Source organism: Halichoeres trimaculatus, unplaced genomic scaffold (genome assembly GCF_033239565.1).
Source record: "Halichoeres trimaculatus isolate MK-OKI-2021-1 unplaced genomic scaffold, fHalTri1.1 fHalTri1_scaffold_10, whole genome shotgun sequence".
In the NCBI taxonomy this organism is placed as follows: Eukaryota; Metazoa; Chordata; class Actinopteri; order Labriformes; family Labridae; genus Halichoeres; species Halichoeres trimaculatus.
Window position 1 is genome coordinate 24,036,429 of NW_027437187.1, and position 20,214 is coordinate 24,056,642.

The 20,214-nt window shown below is 39.8% G+C and overlaps 1 protein-coding gene across 3 annotated transcripts; it reads right to left on the bottom strand.

Annotated features, from left to right (window-relative positions):
- Nucleotides 1–671: 671 nt before the first annotated feature.
- On the bottom strand, nucleotides 672–19,899 carry rfx4 (regulatory factor X, 4). 3 transcript variants are annotated; one of them, XM_074677470.1, is made up of 19 exons: nucleotides 18,873–19,899; nucleotides 17,820–18,760; nucleotides 15,442–15,528; nucleotides 15,129–15,189; nucleotides 12,798–12,921; nucleotides 11,521–11,582; nucleotides 10,945–11,158; nucleotides 10,407–10,484; nucleotides 10,126–10,289; nucleotides 9,340–9,440; nucleotides 9,177–9,235; nucleotides 8,920–9,064; nucleotides 7,855–7,949; nucleotides 7,237–7,354; nucleotides 5,755–5,874; nucleotides 4,230–4,391; nucleotides 3,960–4,086; nucleotides 3,718–3,856; nucleotides 672–1,949 (listed from the first exon to the last, which is right to left on the bottom strand). In XM_074677470.1, the coding sequence occupies exons 2-19, from the start codon at nucleotides 17,860–17,862 to the stop codon at nucleotides 1,677–1,679; spliced, it is 2,172 nt and encodes a 723-aa protein (XP_074533571.1). In that variant the 5' UTR covers nucleotides 17,863–18,760; nucleotides 18,873–19,899; the 3' UTR covers nucleotides 672–1,676. The 3 variants fall into 3 exon arrangements, with proteins under 3 accessions (XP_074533571.1, XP_074533568.1, XP_074533570.1); XM_074677467.1 differs by having other exon boundaries at nucleotides 3,960–4,125; nucleotides 18,873–19,898; XM_074677469.1 differs by having other exon boundaries at nucleotides 3,960–4,125; nucleotides 4,230–4,388; nucleotides 18,873–19,896.
- Nucleotides 19,900–20,214: the final 315 nt, after the last annotated feature.

Genomic DNA, 20,214 nt, shown 5'->3' on the forward strand with positions numbered 1-20,214 from the left:
AGGGTTCTGCATTCAGAGTCTTGGTTGTGAATCCTTTATGATTTTGTAGAGACACAACACTGAGGATCTATGTTCCAATAAACACAAACCTAGGCAGGGGTCAGAGGTCAAAGGTTATGGGACTGAGGTGCAATGACCCCAGCACAGCAGGACATTCTCTCTATAGAAATGTAATTCTTTCTGCAGTGTGGCCCCTGTGTTACCAGCCCAACCCCCTGCTGTGGTGTTACCACATGGAGAGAAACAAGTAAAATCTAACTGAGGAAATCTTTTACCCTCTCTAGCATAAAAGTACAAGCAGAATATTCTGTTTGAAGGCAAATGATGAATCTCAAAAGACAACTCATGTTAGGAATCATGAGGTCAAATTATTTGGAAAATTAGAGAAATCTACTGAAAATACCACTTAAGCAGCTGCACAACATGCATCAAAAGTAGGGAAAAACATAACTCCGAGAACAGTTCATCAAAATTTGACTCCAGTGCTCACATTGTTTGTAGTTATTAAAGAAGCAACAATGTGTATGTATTTTTCTTAATACTTTGACACGTGTAGTTTCTCAGACTTTGAAAGTTAAAGGGTGAAGACAGAGTTGAATGTAAAAGAAAATTTGACACAGAAAACTGACTCTTTTAAAATGTGAAATTATTTATGTGGCAATATTTCTCCCACATACACATCAGTTTCCACTGTGATAGTTTAACATTTACCACAGACAGTTTCCAGTGCTTTTATTTACAGAAAAGTGACTAGACTTGTTACTGTACACTTTGATATTTTCCCTTTTTTATAAATACCCATAGGGTAATAGGTCCTCAGTAGCTTTGAGTGCATTTTAAAACACACAACCCTAGGTTAATGCGTCTTTTACTATCCATAGAAAACAGAGAACAAAGTACCAATCGTAACATAGAAAATAAAGGATACACCATGTTACAAAGTTACAGAAATACATACTATATTTATATATTTATATATATATTGAACACATGTTTTTGAGTCACAGCATTTAATCAATAAAAAACTATCCAAGATAAAGAGACCTAAACACAGCGCTCATAGACTCTCATGAGTCTGTGAGGTTTTGGCTTTGTGCCACAGTGGGTAACTGGTGTCCCAAAAGAAAGTTAAGGCAGTACAGTTCATCCACAACCTGCAGCAGGAACATCTGCTGTGAGGAGCCCAGGACAAGAAGCTGCACAGTGTGGAGCAACAGGAGGAGACGGTCGCGTCACTGAGATTGTACAGGTGTCAGCGACAGCTTACAGCACATTGATCCTGCAGTCATAAAACAGACCGAGGGTTGTTGGGATGATGTGTGCATTGACTTTTGAGACTGACAAGGAGAACTGGCAGAGGAGTACATTCCTTAAAACAAAGGCACAGCTTGGCGGCAGCATTGCACTTTTATGATTTTTGCTGCAAGTTTTAACAATCCACATGATTTTAACTGATAATTTTTACCTGGCAGTGACCAAAAACATTGATTGTTGAAGAAATTTCACGAAATGTCTGCACAGATTAACAACAATCATCTGGGTATTTTTGAATTGTCAGCACGTCCTCACCATGATTCCTAACACTTGCATTGGTATGCTCGACTATCCGCTCCTCCTTTTTTTGATGTACATGATTGGAAGTGTTTGCATCCACCAGTTCGGCAGGGGGGCTGGAGTTATTTGGCCCAGCCAGTGGTGGCCTCTCCATTGATGTAGGCAAAGCCTGGGAAATGCTGCGAGTGTTCATACTCTGAGTTCCTTCGTGGGCCAAGAGGAGAGTACATGTCCCCAGAGGCGGCATAGCGGGATGAATGCATAGGTGGGCTGGTGTAACAGCTGTTGGCTGGCGACACATCTGGCCACCGGGGGGCGACAGGTGCAGGATGCAACCGAGGAGTGCTGCCCATCAAACAAGGCTCCATTCGAGACATCTGGCCGTTGAGCTGGTACTAAAAAGAAACGGGAAAGAAGAGGAAAAGAGTGAGAGACATGTAGAAAACACAGCATGAATACATACAATTACCAAGAAAACCTCAAAAAATTATTCTTATTATACCCCATTATTCTAATAATTGTATTCATTGTTGGTAAAACCAGCCTCCTGCCTTCAAATATTGGTTGTTTTAAAAACTGCAGTTCATCAAGCATCCACTTGAGTCTGGCTGTAGAAGCACTAGAAACCGAAAACACACCAGTTCAAAGGGACTGATCTTTACAGCAGAAAGAAACATGCTTACAGCCTGGGTAAAAAACAAACAAACAAACAAAAAACAGTTTGAGTGTGAATAGCTTATTTCTTTACCACCATAATGTAGGGGGGTGATGTCGTACTGCTTTGTCCACAGGGGGTGCCAGAAGCGTCACAATCACAAAGTTCTGCACAGAAGCTTGTATTTTTAAAAATATTATTTTTGCTAACTTTTTTTTTCTACTTTTTAAAGATTAACAAGTATCTGGAAAGAGAGCGGAGTGATGATTTGGGAAAGAAAAGGGGTTGATCCATCTGGAAGTTCAGATAAGGACTCGGCTACTGCTCACTCTCGGCGTCGGATGCTCCAATGTGATCAAATTAAACACGCTGACTAAGAGGTACTTCTTAGGACATGTGTTGACTACCACGTGTCAGTCTAAAACTGACATTTTTATATAGCTCTAGAGGAACAAACCACAGGTAGCTACAACCCTGCTCATGTTATATCAGATTCAACAACATGAGCGTCTGTGTGCACAGCACAAACTGACCCTACAGACAGTAATTTCCTGTCAGGGTTGCCCAACGGTGGTCAAAATAGAAAATTTAGCCACTTAAGAAAATTAGCCATGAACTTAGAGTGTTTTTTTCCTCCATTATGGTTGTTGCCTGTAGTGACCCAACCAAAACAGCCTCAAACAGATCTGCCAGTTTACAAAAACGTGCTGAACTGATGGGACCCAACAACTTTCACTGGTCATCTCTGCTCTGCTCTGTCCCAAGCATCTAACAGGGACAGAGCACAGGCATTGTTCCCGATTTATCTCAGACAGGCCTGAAAAAAAGTGGAAGTAGGACCCTTTTCCTTTTTCACACTAAATATAAACACAACAGTCCCCTCCATTATGAGGGATCACGGCATGGAAAGAGACAGTCAGAGCAGGTCAGAGAGCAGAACAGACGGCTCAGCTGCCTCTTGTTCACCAGCAGAAAAGACACCATTGAATAACAATATTTTAATAAACGCCCCCTTGCCCCGCTCCAAGGCTACTGGCTCACACACATGAAGAGACTATTGAGAGCTGGAGAGAGGAGAAACAGAGCAGGGCCCCCCGGCTTCGGCTGAGCCACCTTTTACTGTCCTCTTCCGCTGTGTTGAGAGGGTGATTCTGGGACTTTTAGAAACACTGCTACCACTGAGGCCCAGCTGATCCCCTCCTACCATAAAGCAAGCAGAGACTGGAGGGCCCTTGACAGGAAATTACCATCAAAAGAGTATACTCACACCAGTTGTGATTGAGCAATGCCTTCTCACCTTAATATGTTTGGGTTTTTTTACTCACATTTAAATCATCACAGAGGAATTATAGCTCTGGTTTTAATGTGTGATGTTCTCTTCCATATTTCTAAAATCTAAATATTAAATTTTACATCTTTCAGGAAAACCAGCAAACTAAAAATGATTGATTTGTTTTTTTTTGGAGTTCTTTACAACAGCATTAAATTCCAGCTTGATGGAGACTGACCTGTGCAGATGAGCGGTGGTAGGCAGAGTAGTGGAGGGGTGGTGGGATGGTCGACTCGTGAGCCAGGCTGGGGTACTGGCTCTGGATGGAGTGAGGATGCTGGTTGGGGTAGCTGCCATAGTTGTAGCTACCAGTGTACCTGGAAAGGAATAAGTTCAAAATTCAGCCAACAATCTTTCAGACAAGTTAAAACTTTACTGAATGAGCCTGGAAGCTGCCCAAGACGGTAAAATGATAATTACCCATGCTCCTCTCTGTGCGTGTAGACCGGCATCCTGTGGGCCGAGGAGGGAGGAGGGACTGGAGTGCTGTTCCTCATACAGGACAGCTGCTGGCCGGCGTCTGGAGCTGAACCGCCTGCTGTTGTCACTGTGTATGTAAGGGACCAGGTATATGACTGAACAGCGCCTGGCAGACACATATACACACACAGAGACACATGTGTTTGCCCAGAGAAACTACATGTTCTGTTTATTGGAGCTTTGTCAGTGTGACTGTGAGGACCGGCTCACCTGTGGTGGGGGTGACTCCAGTGTATTCAGGGGACACCGCTGCTGTGGGAGAGCTGGCCGAGGAGACACCTACAGAGTGGACTGAGCGAGCGGGAGAGAAGGATTGTGGAGATGGGGAGGTGGGGGTGGTTTCTGTCAACGTGAATTCCTCCTCCCTCTCTGCTGAGCGTGTGGACACAGGACAGAAAAAACACAATGTTTTTCAGGTTGGGAGCCAGATAAATTAAATACATAAAATAAAACTGCTGATGAGGTTGATCATTTTGTATCATACTTTAAATGTGTAAGTTCTTCGTATATAAATCATGTGATAATTCCCACATGTCGAGACTTTGAATGTTTCCTCCCACCTTGTTTTTACACGATTTTTGCTCAAACTGTCAAGTCTTCATAAACTTCGGAACAATTTACATAAAAGCATTCATCTGGTATTTTGATTTAAGCTTATCAACACACTGTTGGTGTACTACATGTGTTTTCTGTAGTGGTCAGTATCAGGAGTGAACTGTGAGGGTAAAGTATTCAAAACACAGTTTTGTAAAGTTTTTAAGCCTGTGACAATAGCCCATGAATTGTTGGACTGATGATCCAGTATTTTGACACGCCACATGACTTGATAGCTGGACCTCCTAAACCAACAAGTCATGTCATAGATTATTCTGTAAATTTCTTTTCTAAAGAGGGAAAAGACTTTCTTGTTTTCTTTTAATGTGTTTCTTAAAGAATAATATGATTATGATAACATGAATATCTCATTTGTTCTGTAGCTGCTGTAGCTGCAAGTGGTAATGTCTTCACCAAGTTTGGCTCTGCAAATATCCTGAGGCTCTAAAATAATCTGTTGATGATTTAAAAATTATGTTCAGAACAGCTGAACAAACAGGCATTTTAATAATCAACACATAAAATTAAATGCACTTATACTTGATTGTTTTTTGTATTGATTATTAGTGACTTTAAACTGTGTAACCTCAGCATTTCTAATTTTATCCTTTCTCTCTATGTTTCATCTTTGTAAAGCACTTTGTGGCTTTAATTTGAACAGTAGAATACAAACAAACTTCACTAACTTTATTTATAATCTATCCTTACCGAAGAATGTCAAGATTTCTGATAAAAACATACCCAGAAAGATCTTAATGTTACAATTATAAGTTACCAAAAGAGATCAAACTTGCACAGTCCTTCTTTTTGCGTTAAAACTCAAGATTTACCTTTATACTAATGTTTTAATTGCTCTTCTGGTTTTAGCACATTGTTAGTGTTTATGTGGAGTACTTTGCTTTTTTAACTGTATTATTATTATTAAAATTATTATATTTATTGTAATTGCATTTATTATTATTATTATTATTATTATTATTATTATTATTATTATTATTATTATTATTATTATTATTATTATTATTATTATTTTCATCAATGAAATTAAAATGTATTGAATTTTTTTTTTTAATTTCTGCACAGGATAATTTTCCAGCTGCTCCATTATGAATAATGTTCTAGCTCCATGTAACGGTCTTACCTGTGCTGCCCTCTCCCTTCATGGCCCTTAAGAGGTCATTGGCCCTCTCCTGGCAGTGCAGGGATTCCAACAGGTAAAGCACATAGTCATCGAACATCAGGTGGATCAGGTGGAAGGACCCTGCACACAGACAGACAGGGTGAAGGTTTTTCACAAAGACTCAGGAAGTATATAGAAGGTAAGAAGTAAGGGGACAGTTTAAACTGTGGGGAAAAATGACACAAATGTTGACGGCCATAAGAGCTGAAGCGTTTCTAAAGGCATCTCAGTGATGACATCACATCCTGTAAACTACCCGAACAGCTGCTGTTAATAAAAAAAAAAAGAAAAAAGAAAGCCTGAGTTTCCCGTGTACAGAAATATTTTTCAGTGCCAGAAATATATCCGCTGACCTGAGGGTCACGCAGAAGATGGGACCTTGGCATGTGAGAGAGTGTCACAATTGTGTCATTGTGCCGGTCGCTGCGGCTGCCGTGCGCATAATAAACACTTGTGGCTATTCAGGGGAGCGAGGCGTAATACTGACCAGTCATAAAATGGAAAAGACAGGCAAACACATTGGGAGAGGGGAGGGGCGGCTTTTGTTAATTAGCTGTTTGTGCACTGAGAGCTGCTTTATCAAAACACTGCAACCAGCTGTGTCTTTGATATTCACAGACAGAGACACAGGACACAAGAGGAGAGAGGGGAAGCCATTTTACTTTCTTTCATTTTTACAACTCTTCACTTAGTGCAAACCTCTGTCATGCACAACGAGCTAATAAAGCAGCCAGTCCACTGATTCTCTCCTCCTTTTAATCCATTCATTTTAAACTTTGAAAGGGTGATAGTGAAAAGAAATGTGAGTTTTTTTGGTTGTTTTGTTTGATATGTTTTTATTTGTGTTTTTATTTTTGAAACCAGTCTACTGGATGGTTTCCAAAATGCTTAGCAGAGATCTCGTCTAATATCTCAGAAACAACGCCACATTGACACTAGGTATCCAACAAAAGTGATGAGAACAGCATACGTCTGGCACATTCAAAGTGGGAACAACCTGAAGTTAAGTCTGCTGAGATGAAACAAGTAATGATCTTTTTTTTTTATAAATATGGTTGATTTTATTTCCCTATTTCTTTTGGCTCCTTGTATGACTTTTGCATGATTGTGCTTTTTTCAAGTCTAACCTTTTGTTGTACCCCTCTTTTTGACCTCACTCATGGAACAGCTAATACCCGCCCCAATTTTTTATTATTTATTTATTTATTTATTTATTTAAAAATACTTAATATTTATTTTCATGATTTAAGAAAAATAAAATAAAATTCATTACAAGCACAAAAATCTCCCAAAATAAGCTCCTAGACTGGGAGACATGTGGTTGAGCTCCAGCTAAAATAAACTGGTAAAAAAAAAAGGTTTGCAGCCTCATGCAGTGTTGTTTAACTTGTCTACTTCTTGTTTGTTGCATTATAAAAGGATGACAAAGCATTAGCAGCTCACCAAAGCTGGGTGCGCTGTGGAGGGTCATATCCCGGATGACTCTGGTACCGAAACACGACCACATCAGCAGGAACTGTTGGGCCACCTTTTTCAGACACCCGGGCCTCTTCCCTGCCACCTAGAGAGAACATTTCCATGAGAAAAGAGGGGGAAGGGACGGGATGCCAGGGTAGAATTAACCCCTGGGTCCGCATTGGGGCTTAACCCTCAGGAACGAAAAACATGTCAACAAGTCAACTATTTAATTTGCCCCCGGGGACACGCCTTCCCATTGAACTATTGTCTGGCCAGTCCAAGACGTTGCCCGGGTGACCAAATTTTACAAGCCAATATCTGGCTCATAATGCACGCAAATGGGAAGCTTGAAGACATCATTAACTGGGAGGATTGCGACCTAAGTGCCTGTGAGGAGAAAGAAACGCAGAGACGAGTGGCCTTCAGCAGCAGGTGTCTCTTCAGGGCGAAATAATCAGAAGAGTTCTGCTTCACAAACACTTCAGACGTTTACTTCAAACCCCTGCCCAGCCTCAAGTCAGCATAAAATCCAACAGATACTCTGTGCAAAAGTGCTGAGTCAGATGAGGTTTAAATACAGAAACACAGTTTTTGTTCTCTGACCTTGACGACGCAGCGGTCCACCATGGAGTCCAACCACTCAATGTACGCCTCAATGGGAGACTGCTCCTCCAGGAGACGGTCGAACTCCTGATACACTGTGACAGCAGAGAGAAGAGCTCAGTTCAACAACATATGACATCTGAGGCTGAAAACAAACAACAGGAACAACTGGAGGCAAAAAATCAGGAACGCAACAACACTTAAGGATACATTTGTAATACATTTATGGATTTGGCATAAAAAAGGAAAGAGGAAAAGATAGCCCTGACTTTTATGCTTTTTGAACAGCTGCTTCACTTAAAACTGTTATTAAACAGTATTTGTGTTTTCAGCAGGGGTTGTTTTTGTGGCACTATGTGGGAAGCTCTAAAACTTTTTTCTGTTGATTGTAAAAAAAATAAACAAAGACAAAAAAGAAAAAGAAAAAGGATTTTGAGCCTTTTTAAAATCTTTTTTGTGTGAATGACCTTTACTTAAAAAAAAAGTCAAACCATATTACTCGATTATTTATTTTTGTAGAATCGCTTTTCCAATTTGTTTGATTGAGGTTGGAATGACTTCAACCATGATCAATGCTGGTTTAGTTGTAAAGTTTAATCTATCCAATTAATCAAAAGAAAATAATCAAATAAGGAATAAAAAATTAAAAGGAAGAACTGTTTTTTGGGGGAATTGTTCAGCCTAGTCTGTAAAGCATGTGCCCCATGTACAGAAGCTCTTGTCTTGACAGTATCTATTGTCAACCTTCACTCTCTCCTCATTTACCTCATCTTCTCTGAAGCTGTTAAATTAATCAAAGGTCAAAAGTCGAAAAATTAACCACAAAAAAAAAAAAAAAAAATCTGATTTTTCTAATTGATTTCTTGAACACTGTATTAGCTCTTAGTGGCATCTCTAACACCTTTATCCAACCTCTCCGTTTCTGTGACCTCCCATCAGGACTGAATCAGAGCAGTTAGGTCAGGGTGAAAGTTTCAGCCAGGAGAAAACTTGTTCAACCTTTGCTCCTTATCATTACTAATTTCAGACATCATTAGATGCTCATTTCACTATGTTTAGACTTACAGTGGATAATAAGCTGCCTGTGCTCCTCCTGTGAGTCCTCCATAGTGTAAAGTGTCTGCTTGGTGATGCTGTTCAAGTCCACATTCCTCCAGTCCTCTAGCATTTGAAAGGTGATGTCCGCGCTGTTTATCACAGTCCGAGATGCCTGGGGACAGATAAATCAACAATATTACTCACACAAGCATACCCATATCCCTTATCAGCTGTGTTTGTTCATATGGATTTTATTAAAAACACATTGAGTCTCTGACGGGCACCTGACAGAGATGGTTTAATGATGTTTGCCGCTTTAGAATCTGAGAAAATCTTCTGGACACTGAAAACATACAAAAAGGAAATGCAAAAGGTCAGTCTGTGAGTGTCATTACTCCAACTTTTTGTCAAAGAATCACCGGGTTAAGAGGTGGATTTTATACCTACATTCAAATTTGATGTTCCTCAGGTTTTCAGGGAGGTCGTGAAGTGCTATTTTTAGCCACTCGTCGAGCTGTTTGGCAAATTTTCGTATAACCTGAGTCAAACTGCAGATGAGAGAAAACAAAAATCTTATTGATTACAACAACTATTGATATCAAATTGTTTATTTCTCTTCAAAACTACCCCTCATGTTTTTATGTTAAATGATGAACCATCATTCTCAGTAAAGATATTAAGTTTATCATCATCTACCATCTGAAGAAGCTGGGTGAGGATAGTCTACAGTGTTTTGCCTCCAACATAATCACCCACAATTCATTTTACTGTGTTTTTGCCATAGAGTAAAGTCTGTAGGAATAAAGATTTCAGTTTTTTTTTTTGCAAAAATAGTAATTCATATAATAAATGGAAGATCTTTTTTTTTTATACTTTTCTATTACATAGAAATAAACTTAATTATGCCTTAACAGCATCAATATACAGTTAAAGGTGAAATTGAGCCTTAAGTACATTCAATAATAACGTTTTTGATAAAAACAGATGAAAGATTCACCAAAAGTAAATATTAACCGTGATACTGCAGGTTTCATATCAACAGAGACGTTTTTCCAGGTGATATCACAAAAATATCCATCCAGCTTCAGTAAATTTGTTTGTTTGAGGTGTGAAGTTTACGACATATATCTCAGTCAATCAGTCTTTATTTGGATAGCGCCAAATCATAAGAAACGTTATCTCAAGACACTTTACAAAAACATTCACAGGTCTAGACCCATAAATATCTCTCACCTATCAGGCAGTGCTTGCAGGACGGTGGGCATCAGCACCCCAGAGATGGCCTTGTAGAGGATGGAGTCACAAACACCAACTATGTTTACCACTGTGGGGGAACCGAGAACGGGGAGCATGTGAGGGGGCATGCCCTGCCAGAAGTGCAGCAAGAAGCTCTGGACCTGGAAACACATAAAAACACATTTTTTTAACAGGGATGTATATTCAGTGTAGTTCAGCTGCAGGAGTATGAAACAGGCTCAAGGTGTGAATAGTTCAAATGACAGAAGAAGCCTTGCCTCATCAAAGTTGGCTCTTATCACAGTGTCCAGTATCCTCTGACAGTGCGTTCTGTACATCATAATGAAAGTTGACACCTGTGGATTTAAAACAGAAAATACATAAAAAAACTCAATTCTTTTTCTTATTTGGGACACAAAAAAAGAAGTGGTGGAAAAACAAGAAAATAAATCTTGAACCAAGCATGTGAACTAATAAATACATGTAACAGGTCTAGGCTGGAGCGCAGTCTTATAAAGCAAGCTTTAGAGATCAGCAGAACACAAACCATTTAAAATCATGGCCCCTCTTTAAAAGCCGGACAGCTAGTGCCTGTCTTTTGTCCATTGCTAGATCTTATTATCTCCCCAAAAGATTAAGAGTTAGTGAGGAGCCAGCATATAAATCCTCAAGGTCCCTCTCTAAATGCAAACCCAGTGAAGGTCCCGGGGCAGATAAAAGGCTGGAGCCAGAGGGGGCGCAGAGATGGTGAGATGGTTTAGGAGAGGTGGAAGGAGGGAGGGGTTGTAAGGATGGACTTTTAAAACGTCTGTTTACCCTCTCCTCTGGCAGGCTGGCGGGCAAATTTAGGTCTTTGACATTTGGAAACTCTGGCAGGAGTGTCCCCAGTTTGGAGCGCGGTGAATACGCCACTGTCTGCTTTGTGACCTCTTTCTTCCCCGTCTCGTTCACCCACGCCGCTCCCTTTTTGGAGTACATCACGTCATAATACTGAGAGGTCTCCTTCACTGCTATGCCGTAGTAATGGTACCTGAGGTTGGACAAGTGGACAGGATTGTTTCAGGACAAATAAAACCACTAGAGCTTTTAGAAAACAGAGACAGAGAAAACAAGGTGGGAAAAAAGTAAAAAAAAAACAATGACTCATTGATCCAGCAGTAAGTCAGTTAAACTCTTCCTGAAATTTCAGCATCCTGATTGAAATGATAAAATACATTTTGTTGGATTTAAATATGTAATTTTACAATTTTCAGCAAAAATAAAATCAACAAAACACTTTTTTTAAACAAAACCCAGAAACTTCAGACAACAGGTGAACCGATTTTTCTAACTTTTTTTGTGCGTTATTGCTGTGTATTTGTGTTTATCTAAATTACGACCAAACTAACTTACTTGGACTGCCCTCTGGTCCCCAGTCTCCTGGTGGTTAACGCTGGAAACTGTTGCCTTATGATCTGTTCATCAGAGGAAAAGAAAAGACTCAAAATGCACATCAGCTTTTCACAATAACTCATCAAAAAGGCATCTTTTGAATCAGTTTTTAAATCAGGATCTATGTAACTTGACGAAATCTGGTAAATAAAAACACTTAACAAGACAGGAAGCACACCTACAGTATCTCAATAAAGTTTGTCAGGGGAAGATCATGAGATAATCAAAGCTTTATCAGCAGGACGGTGTGTGAGGAAACAAAGTTTTCCGTGCCATCTGTTCATGACATCCACAGCTCTAGCTTTCCTCTATCCACCTCCCTTCATCTTTCCTCCCACCATCCCAGTCTCTTTCTCCTCTCCTCTACCTCCTTCTTCCTTTCCTCTCTTTTTGTCCAAAGAGATTGGCTCCTTGGTCCAGCTCCTGGTGCAGAAACTTTAGCAAACAGTGTAGCTCTCCATTGTGTGGGATGAAAAAAGAGGCCAAGCTGTGAAGTTTCTGTCAGGCCCCGCTTGATAAATGAGCAGACAGGGAGGCAGTCCGGGCCCTCTCTCGTTTTTTTGTCCTGAATCAATGAAGCCTTCCTAAAGGACACCCCACACTGCTCCAGCCACTGATCTAACATTCCGCAACATCTCACCCTTCCAAATTTCCTTTAATTACACATTAATCCAGGCCCCTTCTCTTTTTCAATATCTTCCGACAGGAGCTGCAGAAGGGCGGGGGAGGGCCGGGTTGGGGGGCTGGGGCTGGAGTCCAGGGTACAGAGGATGGCTGGGGGTAGGAAGGCTGAGGAACTTCTTGGGGTTGTGGGAACAGACGAAAGCACATCTCCTTTGGCCCTAGATTCAGTGAGCGGCCGCAGAGCTTTGCTCGCTTCACACTGAGCTGCAGTTGATATTACTTCAACAGCCGCCAGAGCCGCTGCAGCACAGAAACCAGCCCAGGCATGAAATGGTCTGAGTAATGCTCAGACCACTTTTTTTTACCACGATGCAACATATATGCTGCTGTTCTCTCACACTTTCAACTTAAAAGTTTTTTAAAAAGCCTTAAAGCAGGAGGCGGATGTCGTGTTGTTTTTTTCTGGCACACTCAGCTTCATGATTTGTCAAACATTCCAATGAGAGACACCCTTTACAGATGTTACTGAGCTTTTCAGATCATTTTCAGGGAAACTGGACACATGTCAGATTAATAATGAGCTGCCTTCATCCCTGCAGCTGTTTGAATCTTACCTTTCCAAAGCTGGCTGCGTTCACAGGCTGCGTGTCGTGCTTCTCACTGAAGTCTAGGTAATGCATATAGAGGGCACTTCGGGGGATGCACACACCTTCAGCTATCTCATAGTTTTCTTCTAGCCTGGGAATAAAATGGTAAAGGTCAGTGTTGGAAAAATGATGAATAAAATCGCTCACAGATTCCAACAGACTTTTTATAACGGTGAAGAAAAATGTGAAGTCAGCCTGAATACGTTTATGAAAGCAAAGTTAAAGAATGAGATTCTGTCACATGATGAGCATGTCTCACATTTTGTCCATAGTACTGACAGGAACCAGACTAAACGTTTCACACCAGCGACTTTCAGCGAATATTGGATTATATTTTACTTTGGGACAAATTTTGTTGAATTCATAAATGACTTTGTTTTGGTTTAAGCAACAAGTTATGTGACTCATAAACTACTTAAATCTCCATGAGGCTCTATGTTTTAAATAATTTGGTATCACATGAATATCTGTCATGTTAAAGGGTTACTGCTACTGCTGAGTCCACATTAAATAAAGAGGGAAATGGCTCTGTCTCAAGACTGTCTGACAGGTCCCTCCTTTTAAAAGGGGTCCCTCTGGGTTTTATTCTCAATCCTCTTCGCGTACAATCGACTTCTCACCTGAAACCCTCTGTTGACAGGATACTGATTTTCATTTCTACTGGGACAATCCACACATCTACGTATGTAAGACTTGTAAAAGAGTCACTAAAACTGGATCTCTAAAAAGTGATGATGAACTTTTTCTGGTTGTTATTCTCCACTGTTTCAGCAGTTTCATGCAAAAAAATGCAGCTTTTGTTTGCTGTCCACAAATATCTGATCATATTTAGCTGCTCGCCAACACAGCCTGACTGGACTTTTTTAAATCTAGACGTAAACACGGCGTAATGTTTTTTTTACAGCTCACACATAATGACATGTATTTTGATAAGTAAGCCAAGAAGAACATTAAAGTGGACATCAAAACTCGCAGTCATCATTTCTAATAATATGATATGAGATATTTTTCTATGGTATTAATTTTGAAAACAAGGTTTTCTATTTAGGAAACAATTTCAGTAATTCTAGTTAATCAAAGGTTCTTCTTAACAGTTGATGGTAATTACAACATTTTAAAAATGCTGTTAATACAGAATTCTGCTAACACACATCTTTTCATGTCAGTAAAAGTGTTAGAGCTAAACAGATGGAGAAAAACATATTTAGCAACTAGAGCAAAAATATTTAATTTTTCCCAGAATTTGTGTTTTCCAAACACTTGAAACAATCGCAAAGATAACAAATACAAAGAGCAAAGCAGAGTTTAAAAAATGATTTAAGGTTGGAGCGCTGACACTATCATGGACAGTCCACTCTTTTGACAATAAGAAAAGAAAACTGAAGTTTTAAGTAAAGAAATCGTCTGACTGTGATTTTAACTTCATGATTAACCTTATTATTCCAGTCATTTTGCTCCCCTCTTTGTTGTTTTACATAAAACACAAAATAAAAAACCTGTGAAGCCACATCCTGTCATTAAGAGCACCAACTGTCTAGTCTCAGAATGAAAATAGAAATGTGGAATTATTATGATTGCAAATCTATAGGTATTTACATCCTACTAAAATCCAATTCACACTGTATCAAATATAAGTTGAGTGAAAGTTTAATGTGTTAAATAACGTCAAAAACAGAGGCATCCAAAATGTTCTGTTTAAGATGTATTTACTGGTATCGTGGTTATGAGCCTCTCCTACATCCAGCGATGTGGAGGAGAGGGTGTGTGAGTCTGGAGGTTTGTATTTGATGTTTACGCACACAGGATGGAGATGAAAAGGTGTGTCTGATATCAGAAATACTTCTGTATTGATAAACTTCCATATTGCTTATTAGCAGAGCAACAATTCCCATTAGGAAGGCTAATGAAACATAATCTGATCCGTTGTGCAAATAAAGATTTGATCATTTCATCACTGTTTTGGCAGATTTCTCTAGAAGCTACTTTCAACATTTTAAACACATCTTTCAAAAGCAAGTTCTCCTTCAGATTGTGGTGTAATAACAAATAACATTTGTGAGTGTCAAACTATAGAAATCCATCATCAAAACATGCCATGAATAAAAATGATGAGGGAAGATCCTAAAGCCTTCATCATCTCATCTCCTCACCTGAACTGTGACAAAAATTTTATCTGCACTGGTAGAAAAGAAATCTTATTTAATTTTTAGAATATTTTCATTTGGTTGAGCAGTTTTTTCCTCATTGATTTTTACACAGAAAACAAAAGTAGATGTTTACAACTTTTTGATAACTTACCATTCCAGAGTAGCTGGCGTTGAATGCGGTTTAGAGGCTCTGTTGTTTTCTTTTTCTTCATCTGTAATAAGATGATTTATAATTTAGCTAACAGCCAAATTATTCAGGTGCAATTAAACAACTATAAAAGACAAAACCATAAAGTAAAGATTTAACAACTGTCCAAGACTCAGGACATAATTTTAAATCATATAATGTACTTAACATTATACACTACATCTAAGTTTTAAGCATGCCTGTGATACTAAGGTTTACAGGACTTCTCAGTGAGCATGCAGCTTCGGTGAAGCTGAAGTGTTTTCATTCTGCTTACGTTCGTCGTTGGACATGTTCCCCAGGGACGTGTGGCTGGAGTATCGCTTGCTCTCACTCTCGTTGAGGCATCTCTCAATCCAACTCTCTGTAGAAGATGTGATGGACAACAGATCAGGAAAAAAATCTTACATGAGCGTGACATGTCTCCAGAAAAACAGGAGTGAAGTAGACGGTTCAAATGTACAGCTTAAACTTTTCCTGCTGAAGAAACTGTTATTTTACTTTCCAGCAATGTTTCTTTACATTTAACCCTTTTTCAGACTTTTTTAATGTGTTTCGTTTTTTTTTTTACTGCTGCTTTGTGTTACTCACATTTTGTGATCTGAGTTTTTTTCCAGTGTTATTTTTTTGTCAGATCTTTTTGTGAAAGGATGAGCTTTTTAATGCTATTAGGTTTTCATTTTTACTGAAACAAAAATTTCAATGCTCACTCTCTGAACTCATTTTGTCCCTCAGTAAAAAGAACTAACGCTTTATTTACATAAACAGTGCAAATCACTGCCTATAGAGGACACTTTCAATGTCACTAATGTGACAGGCTGAGCTGACAACAATCGATTGTACGGGCAGTGGTGGCGGCCATGGCTCTATTTGAGATGTTTTCAGCAGGACGGCAGGAATCCAGCTTTGTTCCCGAGGGACTGTGAGCGTACACACTTGCTTAAAAGAGCCTGTGCACACTACTGAAGCAGTCTGCTGGAATAGAGGCCATTGTCCTGTTTTAATTTCTACTTAGAAAAAGCTCAACTGGTGTTCTTTTTGGGAGTGAGAAGCAGCAAAACACCACAGCTTTCATGTCCAAACAGCCCGACACACAGAGCTGGAATGAATTTTAAATTCTAGTTTCAAAAAAGATGTCTGACAATTACTAAGTAACGAGAGTTGAAGTCCCTTTTTTTTCTTTCTGACAGACTGTGAGTCCTAAACAGAGAAACACAAAAAAAGTCTGATTTTCTTCAAATCTCTGTAAATGCAAAGTATCATAACCTTTAACTTTCTTACAACCAAAACCTAAGGAAGTTTTCACTACTCATGATCACACAATTATAAAGTCAGTATTTTAACTTAAACTGAATAACATAATAAAAATCTCAATGCAACATTTCCCCAAACTGTGTTAATCATATATTTTACATTTTAAGAGACACCTTCTGAGGACACACATGCTGCAGAACAACCTGTTGTTGCAGAATGTGGATGATTCAGAAAGAGTAAGAGACATTTAAGAGTTTTAGTTTTTAAAATCCATTGACAAAAACTTTGATGTTTAGCACGTGCTAATTAGTTTAGAGATACTCCTCCAGAGACGGACGTAGCACACGTTTTTTGTGCTAGGGAAGCTAACTCTTTAAAGTATCAATTATTTCATTTATTAATGCCATTAACGTCCCATCACAGAAACTGCTGCACATGCTTGAAATTAAATCTTAATCCTCTAATCAAGATAAGACCAGTGCATTTGCTTTCTGAAAAAATTTCCTTTTTTTATGAAACAAAAAAAAACTAAAAAATCAGCTAGAACAAGCAAACCCTTTAAATTAAAAACCAAACCCAGTGAAGTGAAGCTAATTCTCCACACAGGCTCAGATCTCAAGCTTCATTTGACACAGGAACAGATGAGAATGGGATTGAAATAATTGGATTATATTTGATCAGCAACTAAATTGGATGCTTACTCTTTTATTAACACACTTTCTGTTAAACTTGCAGCAGAGCTGATAAGTATATTTCTCCTCACTGTTAAGGTTTTTAAAAAACTGGGATTGATCATTTTCATTCAACAGAACCAGCAGAAACAAACTGTTGCATATTATGCAGAGCACAAAAGTTTTTAAGATGGGATCAACAATAAATCTTAAATGTTTCTAAAAAAGGAACATTTACAATTATGGGATAGGATATGGAAATATTTTACTCTTTAATTTAGTCTTAAAGCTTGATAGATGGTTTAGCTTCCTGCACGTTGGTCTCAAAAAAGCAGCAAAATCAGGAGGAGAGCAGGTGCATGACACTGTCAGGGATTTTCTAAGATGTGTGCTAAAATCACTTATAAGATTTTTAAATTGGTTGAAATGACATTAAAAAAGAAGTCACATAAAAGAGCCACTACAAGAGATTAAAAGTCTACTTCCCGGGTTTCGATGACTTTTTTAAATCAGTTAAAAATCTGTGACCAGTAACAGTCATCAATGAATAAGTCAAGAGATAAAAGAGAAAGAAATGTTTTAAAAATCTGAAAAAATCCAGAGCCGAGTATCTAGACAGTGACACCACATGAGTTCAGAGAAAGTTTCCCAGCAGCGGAAGCAGTTCACACACACTGTTTGTGAGAAGCGGTGAGATTTCAGTCAGTGAGGAGAGTTTAACAGGACTGACCTGTGGAATCCATATCAGGCTCCTCCAGCAGCCCGCAATGCATCCTCTTCCCATCAACGACACTGGCTCCTCCAAGAAAATGGCTTAGTGCACGTTTCCCCCTCCTCAGCGGCTCTCCCCTCTGCTCGCTCTGTGTTTCCGTGACCACTGCCCGTCACGGGAGATGTTGAGGATCTGAGGTTCGCCCGGAGAGGGGTGGACTTGGCCGACAAGAGGGGGGAGGTGGGAAGAAGGGAGGAAAAAGGGATGGGGTGGGGATGATGGGTGGGGGGGTAGAGACTCCAGAAATCCAGCGGGGGGAAAGCCAGACCCGTCAAAATGTTTGCTGATGTTTCATGGGAAAGGGGCTGATTTTATAGGAGCCCTGATGGGGACATGTCATTGATAGGCTTGGAAGGCTGATGAATGGCCCCAAGTCAGATGGGGATGTGGCAAGGCTCACTGGAAGTCTTTTGTGGGGCTGTTTTGAATAAGAAAAGCTCCCTCCCAACGAAAAAAAAGAGGCTTAGATCTACGCAGTCCTAACACTGTGGCCTCCCCGTCTTCCATTATGGCATTTAATACGTTTTTATACACCCCAGCGCTCCATATCAACATACTTCCCTACACAACCACTGCTCATGTCTTTACTCATGTTTTAGCACCCACTTCACATCCTCAGGACACTTGTTGCCACATTTTATCTGCTTCTCACTTCTTTCCGTCCTAAAAGCATCTTTGTGCTAACTTTTTACACAGTTAATGTGCAGTCCCTCTCACATCCCCCCAAAAAACGTACCAGTGTGAATTTACGAGTGGAGCTCTCCCCTTCTTTTCGCTCACTCTCTGGCTGTGGAAATCTTATTTTTGGTGTGCCTCTGAGAAGAGGGAACAGTCACAAAGGGGGGGAAGTAAAAGTGCAAAGCCCGAGGCTGGGAGGGCTCTGATGGAGTGCCTGAGAGCTGGAGAAGGGAAAGCTGTGATTAGAATATGAATGGAACCACAGGAGAGGGGGAGAGGAGAGGGGAAAGAAGAGGGGAGAGGAGAAAGGCGGATTATGGCTGAATTACTCACCACACCATGGATAGCAAAAGGAGGACTCCATCAGTGCGCAGGCGTGGACACCGATGATGCTGCTGCTCGGTGACACACACCACCCGGCCACCTGAGTGCAGGTGTGGGGCAGGGAAATCACCAGTTCACACTCTGTGGAGACATTACAGGGCATCCATCCTCCTCAGAGAAGAATGAAAAACATCAAACCAGCGAATAAAGTGACTGAATGATCTAAACTGTAAATTCTTTGAACCCTTCTGCAAAGAAACTCAGCGATTAATTCAAGATTAAACAAACATTACACTACAACATCAGATTAATGAGACAACACTCAAAGACCAAAGCAAAGCTGTGACTTTAAAGAGGATCTCATTAATTTCATTCAGATAAAGAGAAGGTGGAGTCTGCGCCTCCTTCAGTGGACCTCCTCTTTTTTCAGTGCTGTTATCTGCTTATTAGAGCCTCATAAAATAGGACAGGTGCAGCCACCAAAAAAAGCAGCTTCCACCCGTCCTATTCTCACACACACTCTGTCCGCACAAACGGATGTGTACGGCTTTTGTTCGCTGAAAAGGCCCCAGTTGAGTTCTGAATGTGAGTGTGAATGTGTGTGAGTGTGTGTGTGTGTGTGTGGGAGGAGGAGGGGAATGGTTACGCTACATACAACATGTTGGTGGATTTAAGAGGAAACAGAATGACCCTGAGACACTTTTTCTTCCGGATCACATGAACGAGAGAAGGGCTGTTTTTGTTTGGTGATCAATCTTCTGATCCAAGTCTCAAGCTGTTGGCTCATCAAAGCTCTTCCTACATCAGCCTCAGATAAACTGTCTTTAAATCACCTGATGAAGTAAATTAGCAGGAAACTTTCAGCAGTTTTACAAGTCAATTAGTTTTTAATAGAGCCCGACTGATATGGGATTTTTGATGCCGATGCCGATGTCGATACTGGGGGCAAAAAGAAGCCGATATCCGATATATCGACTGATATCCAATATATTGCCTGGTATACAATAAATTCATTGACATACACAGGATAAATACTGTATATGAACACAAATTATTACTAGCTATTGAAAAGTTCCATCTTCCATTTAATGCATGGGACTAAACTAGATTTTAAGTAATGATGTCGCTGCTTTCAAAACATGCAATAAATACAATTACAACAAATACATTGAAACATTTTCAAAAATTATTTCAACAAAAACAATAACTTGTGAATTTATAAGCCCAGGTTAATCCTGCATTGCATTATGAAATAAGACGCTATGTAGTAGCCTTATATTAATTAACACACAGGAGCAGGAGTGACAGGATCTCCATGGAGCAAAAATTTTTATAATCTGCAACATTTTGT